The sequence below is a fragment of the Mixophyes fleayi genome, chromosome 7 (assembly GCF_038048845.1).
Source record: "Mixophyes fleayi isolate aMixFle1 chromosome 7, aMixFle1.hap1, whole genome shotgun sequence".
In the NCBI taxonomy this organism is placed as follows: Eukaryota; Metazoa; Chordata; class Amphibia; order Anura; family Limnodynastidae; genus Mixophyes; species Mixophyes fleayi.
In genome coordinates this window covers 143,809,219-143,821,779 of record NC_134408.1, presented here as the reverse complement: position 1 = coordinate 143,821,779, position 12,561 = coordinate 143,809,219, and the positions used below count along the sequence as shown (strand labels likewise).

The window sequence follows — 12,561 nt, the reverse complement described above, 5'->3', positions numbered from 1 at the left end:
TGGAAGAAACAGACTAAATTCCGCAGCTGTCTACACCTCAGTAATTACAAGTTGCCCTCAGCCATCCCGTCCCTGCACTGGATGAGATTCCTAGCACTGATATTACAGTACTGATATATTGTGGAATGTTAAATGTCAGTTTACCCATGGACAATTAGTGCACCGTTACCCAACCACGCTCTGTCTTGTTTTGGAAGAAAAGTAGGGTGTGGCTCTAATGAGATCGCCCTCTGGCTATAGGAGTTGTGTAACCTGAACATATAAATAGCAGCATGTACTTGGCTGTAGGTAAGTCAGAGAACATTAACAGAACCAACTATTTCTGTTCCAGCTTCAGACAAAACACCTCGTACAATGTAAGTATATAAGTCAATCCCATTAATAATCTGTATGTATTGTTTATATAACTGTAAAACAGGCTGTTGTGGCAGGATGCAGTAATGTAATGTGCTGGCAGTTTAAAGGGAGAAATATTCTTAAAAGTAGCCTATATTTTGTCATTATTTCTCCAAGAAAAAGAAAAGCACACACATAGTCTGCCTCTCTGATGTAATACGTTATATTTGATAGCCCATAGTACCACAACTGGTGCAAACTTTCTCAGTGCCCTAGGCAAAGCTTCAGCTTACTTCCCCTCCTGCCCCCAGTTCCTGCTTTCAACCCCCTCACACACTTGACATTTGTAAAATAAAAATAGTAATCTCCAATTGGCTGGCTGGTAAGGCTGCAGCACAGATGCACTGATGTCCAGATGTACTGATGTCCAGATGCACTGATGTCCAGATGTACTGATGTCCAGATGCACTGATGTCCAGATGTACTGATGTCCAGATGCACTAATGTTCAGATGCACTGATGTCCAGATGCACTGATGTCCAGATGCACTGATGTCCAGATGCACTGTTGCCCAGATACACTGATGCCCAGATGTACTGATGTCCAAATGCACTGATTCCCAGATGTACTGATGTCCAAATGCACTGATGTCCAGATGTACTGATGTCCAGATGCACTGATGTACTGATGTCTGGGGCAGAATGCTGTCCAAGCTCAACTGCTGCCCAGGAGCAAACGCAGGATTTTTAGAGGGGAGGCTCCAAATGTTAGATCAGAACAAAACACTGACACTGACATGCCTTCCGCTGCCCACCAGATTTTCTCACCGGTACATGCCACCCGTACCCATCAGCTCTTGTTGCACATGCCACCTCCATTCCCCCAGCTTTTCTCACATGCCTTATGCCCATTAACTTTTCTTTCATATGTGCCCTGCTCTTGGCACCCTAACCAGCTTTTTTCACACATGTCCCTCTGTCCACCGGCGTTTGTCACAAATGCCACCCTGCCAAACAGCTTTTTTTTCACATGCACTTTTGCTAATACATTTTTAATAAATAAACAGCTTAATACTGTATGTATGTCATTTAGATTACCTTTGGTTAGGTATTTTGCAGATTGAACTGAATTATACTAATAGATTGCAACAGGGGAGAGCCAAATAGTGTGCAAATACTAATAAAATAAATGGTGGCACAAAGTTCCTTTAAATAGTATGTAACTTGTGGGGATTTCAGAATGTGACACTCCCCCTCCCCTTCCCCCATTTTCTACAGCCAACCCCCAATTTTCTGTAGCCCCCTCTCTCTACATTTTCTCCAGCCCTCCTCTCCCCCCATTTTCTTCAGCCCCTCTCTCCACATTTTCTCCAGCCCCCTCTCCCCCCATTTTCTCCAGCCCCCTCTCTCCCCATTTTCTCCAGCCCCCCTCTATTTTCTCCAGCCCCCTCTCTCCCCATTTTCTCCAGCCCACTCTCCACATTTTCTGCAGAGCCCCCTCTCCACATCTTGTGTGCTGGCAAAGTGTGAATTACATTCATAAAATTGGTGGATCTATCGCGTAAATATAGACCAACAGAATGTGAAGGTAATGTAATAACTGCAATATATGTTGATGAGAAATGCATTAAGTTTTGTCTAGAGATGAGCAAAATTTTGCACAAATTATATTTTGCAGCACAAAAGGTCGTATTGCAGAGGTGTCTAATTTCGATGCTGCAATCTTCCAATTTAGCTTATGCTTCCTAATTCCACAGAATTCCAATCTGCTCTATATTTTTAAATTCACATTTCATGGAATTTCTACTATCATGAGAGCCAAGACTTTTGGCCAAATGTACTTCAAAGTCATTTCTACTATCATTTTATTACTATACCTGTTATTAATTTAAACTTTCATTTTCCCTCTATAATACTACTCATTGGAGTCACTTTCATGTCTTAAATAATCAGTCAGGGGACATCAGGACTGTATTCATCTCAAGTGTCATGTCATTTTTTATGTTTTTATTCTATGCAAAGAACTGAGCCTATATGTAATCTTGCCCACACACAATGCTCTTGAATATTATTATTATTATTATTATTATTATTATTATTAATAATAATAATTAAGTTAATAACAGTTAACTTAATCATCATCATCACCATCAATTTCACCACATCCCCCAAGCCATTTCATCAGCCCCCCGAGCCATTTCATCACACAGCCCCATACATTTCACCACATCCCCCCCAGCTATTTCACCACACCCCCCCCAGCCATTTCATCACACCCCGCCCCAGCCATTTCCCCACATCATCCCCCAGCTATTTCATCAGCCCCCACCCACCCATTTAACGACATCCCCCAGCCAATTCATCACCCCCCACCCACCCATTTCACCACACACCCCCAGCCATTTGATCATTTGATCAGCCCCTCCAGCCATTTCACCACATCCACCAGCTATTTCATCAGCCCCATCCAGCCATTTCACCACATTCCCCCAGCCAATTCACCACATTCCCCCAGCCAATTCACCACATTCCCCCCAGCCATTTCACCACATTCCCCCCAGCCATTTCACCACATTCCCCCCAACCATTTGACCACACCCCCAGCTATTTTACCACACCCCCAGACATTTCATCAGCCCCCACCCAGTCATTTCATTACACACCTCTAGACATTTCACCACATCCCCCAGCCATTTCATTAGCCCCCCCAGTCATTTTATTATACACCTCTTGACATTTCATCACATCCCCCCAGCCATTTCATCACATTCCCCCAAGCCAATTCACCACATTCCCCCCAAGCCAATCCACCACATTCCCCCCAGCCAATTCACCACATTCTCCCCCAGCCAAATTACCACATTCCCCCCAGCTATTTCACCACACCCCCCAGCCATTTCATCAGCCCCCACCCAGTCATTTCATTACATACCTCTAGACAATTCACCACATCCCTCCCAGCCATTTCATTAGCCCCCACCTAGTCATTTTATCACATCCCCTCAGCCATTCATCACCACCGACCCTGCCATTTCAACACATCCCCCCTAGCCATTTCACCACTTTCCCACCCAGCCATTGCACCGCTCCCCACCCAGCCATTTCAATGCTTCCCCACTCAGCCATTTTACAACTCCGCCAGCCATTTTATCATCCCCCACCCGTCACATCCCCCCAGCCATTTTATCACATCCCCCCTGCCATTTCATCAGCCCCCACCCAGCCATTTCATCACACCCCTCAGCCATTTCATCACATTCCCCCAGCCATTTCATCAGCCCCCACCCAGCCATTTCATCACACACCCCCAGCCATTTTATCAGCCCCCACCCAACCATGTCATCACACCACCTAGCCATTTTATCCACCTTCTAACCATGTTATCACCTCCCCCCACTCAGCCATGTTGTCACCCCCCACAAAGCAATGTAATCACCTCCACCCAGCCACCAACTATTTCATCACCCCCACCCAGCCATGTCATTACACCCCCAGCCATTTCATGTCATCAGCGCTTTCATGTCACCAGCACTGCTAGGAATCACTATTTCAGATGACATAAAGGCAGGTAAGCAATGTCTACAAAGCAATGAGGAAGACAAGTCAGATGCTTTGCTGCATAGGAAGAGGAATCAGTAGCAGAAAGAAAGAAGTAATAATGTCACTGTATAGGTCATTGGTGCGGCCTCATCTAGAATATTGTGTTCAGTTCTGGAGGCCATATCTGCAGAAGGATATAAATACATTAGAGACTGTACAAAGAAGGACAACTAAAATGGTGCATGGCCTACAGCACAAAACTTACCCGGAAAAACTAAAAGATCTTAATATGTATAGTTTGGAGCAGAGAAGGGAATGGGAGGACATGGTAGAAAATTTCAAATATATCAAGGATTATAACAAGGTACAGGAGGGAAACATTCTACAAAGGAAGAGAAGTATTAGAACACGAGGACATGTACTGACACTGGGGGGAAGAGAAGTATTAGAACACGAGGACATGTACTGACACTGGGGGGAAGAGAAGTATTAGAACACGAGGACATGCACTGACATTGGGGGAAGAGAAGTATTAGAACACGAGGACATGCACTGACACTGGGGGGAAGAGAAGTATTAGAACACGAGGACATGTACTGACACTGGGGGGAAGAGAAGTATTAGAACACGAGGACATGTACTGACACTGGGGGGAAGAGAAGTATTAGAACACGAGGACATGCACTGACACTGGGGGGAAGAGAAGTATTAGAACACGAGGACATGTACTGACACTGGGGGGAAGAGAAGTATTAGAACACGAGGACATGTACTGACACTGGGGGGAAGAGAAGTATTAGAACACGAGGACATGCACTGACACTGGGGGGAAGTAGGTTCAGAGGGAATATGAGGAAAAACTACTTCACAGAAAGGGTAGTGGATACGTGGAATAGCCTCTCATCAGAGGTGGTAGAGGCTAATACAGTACACCAATTTAATCATGCTTGGGATAGACATAAGGATAACCTTACAAAGAACTAAGGATCAAATAGGGTTTGAAGTTACCAAAAAATGGGCAGACTAGATGGGCCAAGTAGTTCTTATATGCTGCCAAATTATATGTATCTATGTTTACAGTACGATGGACTGACGCAGCCTGGCAGCAAACCAGATTGATGTTATGATGCCTGTCAGTGCGGTCTCGCAAGATAAGCATTACCACATTTTGCCAGCACGGACTAAGAACAGCGGCCTGCACTGACGGGCAGCATAAGATAACAGCAGTCTGATTGGCTAACAGGCTGCCGATCACATAATGGTGACTTCTGGGGCCGCCCCCTGTAGGCCAGGGCCAGCCGCCATGAGTCCAGTCACATTTCTCAGATAGTATCTTATAACCAGATTTGCAACCAAATGTTTTTTACAACTCCCCGATACTATTTGTACCGCAGCCTTCACTGCAATATCAAAAGTGTCTGTATAATATATTATAGTTGAAGTCTAGTGGACTAATAATTTGTTATGTCTTCTTTATCTTCCAGAATCACAACCATGGCTGGGATTGTCCCAAAGAGACTGTCCAAGGCAGACTTTTGTGGCGTTGACAAATATTATTATATTGTCAGACCTGACCTCACTTGTTACATGAGAGCAACAAACTTTAACCGTGGAGAAGATCTGGAGGTCTTCAGCTTGCATCTATCTTGTAGAGATGGAGATCACTACCTGGCCCATGAAGATGACCTGTTCTACATTATTAAGGGGAATTATTACCGACGTGTGTCAAACATGAATACTGATGAAGGTGCTGTGGTTTACACCCTGCATCCCAACTGCCAAGGAGGTGATCACTATCTTTCTGCCTTTGGCAACTTCTACATCATAGACCAGAAGCGTGGTGTGTATCGTCGAACCAAGAACATGAACAAGGATGAAGATGGTGTAGAATATAGTCTTCATCCAGACTGTAAGGATGGACTTTATTATTTTGGCATCAAAAATTACTACTACTTTGTGAAACCGTGTGACAAGTGGGGGATTCAATACCATCGCTGCACAAACTTCAACACCAATGAGGACGCTGAGAACTACTCGTTCCATAACAACATCCTAAACTTCCTACCTGGTGGTTTCAGCATTACTAAGGGACCAGCTTATGGTGAGTGGGTGTGCAACAAGACCATCATCAATGACTCCCAGACTCCTGTTGAGTGGAAAAAGAGGCTCACAAAGAAGGTTGGGTATGAGAAGGAAAAGATGTCCAGTATAGAACATAATTGGAAGGTATCGGTCACGGTCTCGGCAGAAACTGGAGGTTTGACCGCCCTTATTGCCAAGAGCCAGTTCTCCATGACGGCTGAATATGGTGGAAAAAGTGTAAACACAGAGAAAGAGAATTGGAGTGAGGCCACTGAAATTGAGGAGACCATTACTGTCAACTTGCAGCCTAAACAGAAGATCTACATTTGGACATACCAGTTGGGCCTGGGGAAAGAGCCTGTGCTCCACTGTCGGGATATGAGAGTTGAAGATGATGCAAAGCCCCCCACCGATGTCCCATTGCCTCCAGCTGTTAACTAGTATCCAATGTTCCAGTTTACAACTTAAGAAAATTTATTTTCAATTAAAGATTGTATTTGGACTATAGGTTCTATTAAATGTGCATTCTACTGATTATTGATTAAGCAGTTGTTGTGGTGGCATCGTGCTTGGGATAAGAGGGTGAAGATTTAGAGACATATAGGATAATTTTACAGTATATATATATATGATACGTACTCAATACGTGAATGGGTCATTTCAATTTATAATAGTAAATGAATATCTTAATCCGTGTTGACCTATTAGAAATAAACAAAAAAAGTAATTTTCAGTTCCATTTGTCGTGTTATTCTTTCAATGTGTAGGTTCTGAAATAACCATGAAAAGAATAATAACAGAACCAAAATCTCTATTCAGATATATGTAACAACTGGAGATTGGCAAAACCACTTTAGACACTTTTGGATTTCATATGACTATTGCTGAAAATGGCCTAAAGACCTTTGGTGAACAGAAAAGAGGTTTGGTTAAATGATTGGCTGTGTCATTGATGTACAAGTGGGCTTCCTAAAGTCACCAATCATTAAAACCTAGCTGTTCAGTTTTTTTTATAGGACAGTCCCAATTCTCAGTTGACAAATGGAATGTAACTGAGAAGATAGGGTCATGCCCATGGGCCCAAGACCCTATGTAGAGCATTTTGTAATATGATTAAGACCATTTGGTAATTATTAATCTCCAGTACATAAGGGGAACCAAATTAAATGTATCAGTCACTTGACAATCAGGCCAAACAACTGTATCACATGATAGCCTATTAATGCAGTCACTTGATGACTGTGCACATTGGCAGATTGTAGACATTGGCCGAATTGATTTTCCACATGTCCCAATCAATATCTTACCGGTCCTGATCAGGAGTGCTAATTGGTTTGGGCTCAACATTATGGGTCAGTTTGGCCTAAAACAACAATAATTCTTCACTGAATATGGCACCATCTAGTATATTGACACCTTCTATGAAACACATTCATAGTGTGGAGCATAAATGGTGAATTTGTGGTGAATTGTGCTCACTGTGGCTTAAATCACTTGAGCTTAGAATAAATCAGTGCTTAGTTCAGACTAGAAAGATTGATTCCAAAAAATATAGGTGATCACCTCTTTGAATTTTTTCAACTAAGTAATCAAATACCAAGTGTCCAGCGATTTCTTGTTAAATTATATTTATTCTACAATAAAAAAATAGTAACATTGTGTAATACCACACAAAGATCAACCAGCAATTGAACCCGTATTGTGGAGTTCTCAAGTTCGTATTAAACTCTTGAGTTCTATCCCTCGGTCTGCAACCTCGAGTAAGGTATCTTTCTCCAAATGTTCCCATGTTGTGTGCAATCTCCTCCTAATTGCCTCTCTTATGCATTTCGTCATCTTCAAGCTCACTTCTTGCATTAACCATATTGCAGCAATAGGATATCTCCCACTATCATCACCTGGGGCCTCCTCATCTGGTGCGTTGATGCATTGATAATCATTGCCTGTGCATCAACACACAGGACAAGGAAGTAGGTGCTAAGTCGCGATCACAGACACACGATAATACTCATCAAATCACTTTCCTTTTTTACTCTACCCCCCCCCCCTTCCTGAAATTGTATTCACGTATCAACAACATGCAGCTTGAGTGGTGGTCTATGACGATGGGAATTGCGACATCAAACACCCCCTTTGTCCACATATACAGCCCTTTGTCCACATATACAGTGCAGTGGATGGATCCATAAAGGAGGCCTCTTCTGGGAGTTTGGGAAACTCCCCAAAATTCATGAGTCTCCCGGATATTCCGGGAGAGTAGGCAAGTATGACACAAATATGGGAATATATTTACATAAATAAATATATATAGTATATACTGTATATATAGACACATACAAAAAATACATTTGGTTTTGGGATGCCAAGATTGCAGTAATTTTCAGGGACACTTTTATTCTGAACACTTACAACACTGTACTATCCAGATGGACCTTATATATAATCATTTTCAGATCTCCTTTAAACACAACTAGATTGGGACAGACTACATTAATAAATGGTATCCTCAATAATCCCATATCTGCTGTGGATGAAGCTGATATTACAGTTTGGTTGTAATTTTTTAACATTTGATGTAATATAATATATTGTACAATGTGTCTAGTTGCTATCTAATAATGATTGTCCACTTCCAGTGATGTGGTTCCAAAACACAATGCTATTTAATAGCCAAAAGTAGCAGAGTAACAAGCCAGAATAAAATAAGTACAGCCGTTACCTTTAGCAGGCGCTCTGGATCCAGTGTACAGTCATTCAGGTCTGAAGACTGTGGTCAAGTAGACTGAATACTGGTCCCAGAGCCCCCACTTATATACAGTCAGTGATACAGTGAAAACAATACAGATGATGTGGCTTGTTTCCATAGGTTCCGGTTTCAGTAAGGTCCAGTGTAATGTAGGTCATTGGCTAGGTCAAACGATGCCATCCAGTGGTGGGGTCAGCTCTCCAGATGAAGCATACTTAACCTTCCCACCAAGAACTGGTTTAAACTGGTCTATTAGCATTACACAGACAATATCATTCTAATAATTTATTCCCTATCATCCATAACTAGCATACGCAATGTTTCAGTACAAACTACTTTTAACATGAGCTAATTACAAGTGTATGTGTCCATGCGAATGTGTGTAAAAGTGTTTGCAAAAGTGTTGCGGTTGATTACGCTCCTCCACACCGTAGCGTGCTATTGGCATAAAGTCAGACAAAGACAATCAAGTTGTTAGATATTTATTGAAATGACCATATCCAATTATCTGACTTCGACATGTTGTTGCCACCAATTACAAACAGAATCTGTAACGCTGTTCAGTGGGAATGAACTGATATTGTGTGATGATATTGACATCATTGAGGGCGATGACCACTGTTAGCCTAGCACCCATTAGTAAATTGTTAAAATTCCTATCTATTCTACAGTTCAGCAAGCAAATCAAGCACTTCAGCCACAAAAGTGGCATTTCCTGTTACTGAACTGACTGGTTTGTTAAACTATGCATGTTCTTTTTAACATATGGGTGGGTGGGAGGGGCCAAGGACAATTCCATCTTGCACTATTTTACATTATGGTCTTTGTCTCTTAAATCTCTATTGATGCTGCTGGTGTCTAAAGAGCTTTTATTACTGCCGCACTGCAAATTTTCACACACGCTGTCAAATTATGAAAATATTGTGACCATGGTCTTTCTCCTACCATTTAACTTCTGGGTGCAGCCCACCTTCATCTATCTACTTGTCTAAAATGTCTATTGATGCTGCTATCCATCGAAATGAGCTTTTATTACTGCCTCTCTACAGTGTGTCACACATGCTGTCTAGCACTGAAAATATTGTCTTCTTCTATTTCTCCCACCATTTTGCTTCTGAATCAGGCCCACCATGGTCTATTTTATTTTCTAAAACGACTATTCTGTCAGCCGGTACTCTGCCACTATGTTTCATGAGGATTATATCTTTTATTAAACTTCCATGTATTTGCGCCGCTGCTCTGTTACTGTTATTAATTTAACCAACCAGCTTGTTGCAATATTGATGAAAATATTGACACTTGTGTGGAGGTCATTAGAAAAATGACTTTAAAAGAATGTTAATTATATAAATATTATTGTAGGAACAAAAAATTCTCAAAATTACATGATTTCACCTGTTTTTCACAATTTTTAATGGAATCCATATCCAAAATCCCAAAAAAAGATCTACGAACATTTCTAAATTTTTAGCTAAAAAGTTCTTAGCTAGGATATGCAATGCTAGTTTTTTTAGAAAATTTATTAAAGATGATAGCCTAGTAGAAACACCCAAAGATACTTTGTTACAGGGTCCTTGGATAACCTGTTCAGAAGAGCATGGATTTTGTCCCTACAAGGGGATATTATGGAACATTACCACCAAATGTGTTGTAGGGCGCCCCTGTGGCCACAACCCCTCCAATAATCAGGTGTGGTAGAAGAGAACATTTTATTAAGCCTTACTGGTGTATAGTACATTTGTAGTACAGTTTGTAGGAGGTTTCCTTAATTCTTGTAGAAATGGAGCTATTAGCGATCTCAGGTCTCTTTGTATGGTTGAGGTCCAAGGTCCCTCGCCCCTTCGTGGGGATTCTGCTCAGGTAAGGCAGAGTCCATCAGAATGCCATACATTTGGGATATCATTCTCTTACATGGAGGATGCTGTCTGCTAGAGGTTCTCTCAAAAGGGGCAGTGAAGGAGCAAGAATTTTCGGTAGAGAGAGTAAAAAATGTTGAATCTGCAGATATTCAAATGGGTTTAATGTACTAGAAGAAGACTGGTACTTGAGGAATTTAAAAGGGAATTTAAGTTTGGAGCCAGCAAGTAGACCTAGTTGCAGATGTCCCCAGTGGGAATGTTGGATAATGCCAAATAGAAGTCACAGGGGAGATAGGGGAGGTGATGTTCAGTTTCAACAAGTAGGATTTCCAAAGGTTAGTTAAAAATGTTAAGGTTGGTAGTAGGTTTAAAGACTGTGTTCTACACCACAAAAGGGAGATAAATCAGTTCAATCCAAGTGGCCAGATTTAAAGTAAAGCGAAGAAGATGTGACTTCACCAACTCCATTGGTAAAGTGGGTGGGATCTCCAGGAAGAAGGCCTGCTCTTCTGGGAGTTTGGGAGACTCCCCGAAATTCATGAGTCTTCTGGATATTATGGGAAAGTTGGCAAGTATGACATAATTATGAGACTATATTAACATAAATTAATATGTATAGCATATGATATATATATATATATATATATATATATATATATATATATTTACACATAGAAAAAAACCATTTGGTTTTGGGATGCGAAAATTGCAGTAATTTTTAGGGACACTTTTGACACTTTTCATGCAACACTGTACTATCCAGAAGGACCTTTAAACGGAGATCTGAAGATGATTATCTATAAACACAATAGATTGGGACAGACTACATTAATAAACCGTGTCCTCAATTATCTCATATCTGCTGTGGATGAAGCTCCTGACACTGATATTACAGTTTTGTTGCAATTTTTCCAACATTTGATGTTAATATGATATATTATACAATGCTCTATGCTCAGTCTAACCATGACCACAGGTAATACACCATCACCCAATCATGCTCTGTCTCAGGAAGTAAATGAAGGTGTGGCTAGAGTGAGCCCGCCCTCCAACTATAAGAGTTGTGCAGTCTGTAGGTACATAAGAGAGGGTCAAGAGAGATAAGTGTGTCTGGTCCAGCTGGCTGTAGAGCACATCATACAATGTAAGTAAAACAGCTGATCCCATTGTGTAAAACAAGTTATTATGGTACAACAATGTAATGTGGGGTTTTTAAGGGAATATAGTTATAGATAGGGTGTATATATATATATATATATATATATATATATATATATATATATATATATATTTTAATCTAAAGCTTACTTTATGTATATCTCATTTATTTTGCACAGAAAACTTCACCTTCATATTTCTCTTAACATAAGCAGAGCTATGTATTTACTCCTACACACTGTGTTCTGTCTGTATTATACAGCTCATTATAAACTGCTTCATTTGACTTGAGTGCACTTTTTTTTTTATGTATCTTTTTTTGTTGGGAGACTTGTCCCTTTCCCTAAATCTTCTCAGCTGAACCCATTACTATTAGGTTATTAACCCTCATTGCACAGGCTTGGAGTCCAGGTTAGTTAGGTCTCCCCTATCTGTGACCATCTTGTTGCTGGGTGGGAGCTTCCTATATTACCAAGCTGACTGTATTAACCTGTGCTGTAGGTTAGATGTGCAAGACATCTCATGTGTGTAATATATATATAATTATCCAGGGCCCTCCTTACACTGTAGTATGTAGGCAAATGTTACAGAAAGGTGCAAGTACCCTGTTATGGAACTTTCATGTGATAGATGCACATCTTTAATTCCAGATACTGTATTACATGGTTGTATATTGTACTTTGTATGTTTCTAGTGTGTATACTGTGATTCTGTATTTTAGTTTAAACTTTGCATAGATTATTGAAATGTTATCTCTGCATGAGCTACTTCTGATATGCTGCATTATGAATGGTAAAATGGACACCAACCTTTACATTGTCACCCTCATGTAATACATAGG

The 12,561-nt window shown here is 41.0% G+C and overlaps 1 protein-coding gene across 1 annotated transcript; it reads left to right on the top strand.

The window, feature by feature from the left end:
* The first annotated feature begins 254 nt into the window (after nucleotides 1–254).
* LOC142098261 (uncharacterized) lies at nucleotides 255–6,690 on the top strand. Its single transcript, XM_075180966.1, has 2 exons — nucleotides 255–356; nucleotides 5,360–6,690. The coding sequence occupies exon 2, from the start codon at nucleotides 5,370–5,372 to the stop codon at nucleotides 6,396–6,398; it is 1,029 nt and encodes a 342-aa protein (XP_075037067.1). The 5' UTR covers nucleotides 255–356; nucleotides 5,360–5,369; the 3' UTR covers nucleotides 6,399–6,690.
* Nucleotides 6,691–12,561: the final 5,871 nt, after the last annotated feature.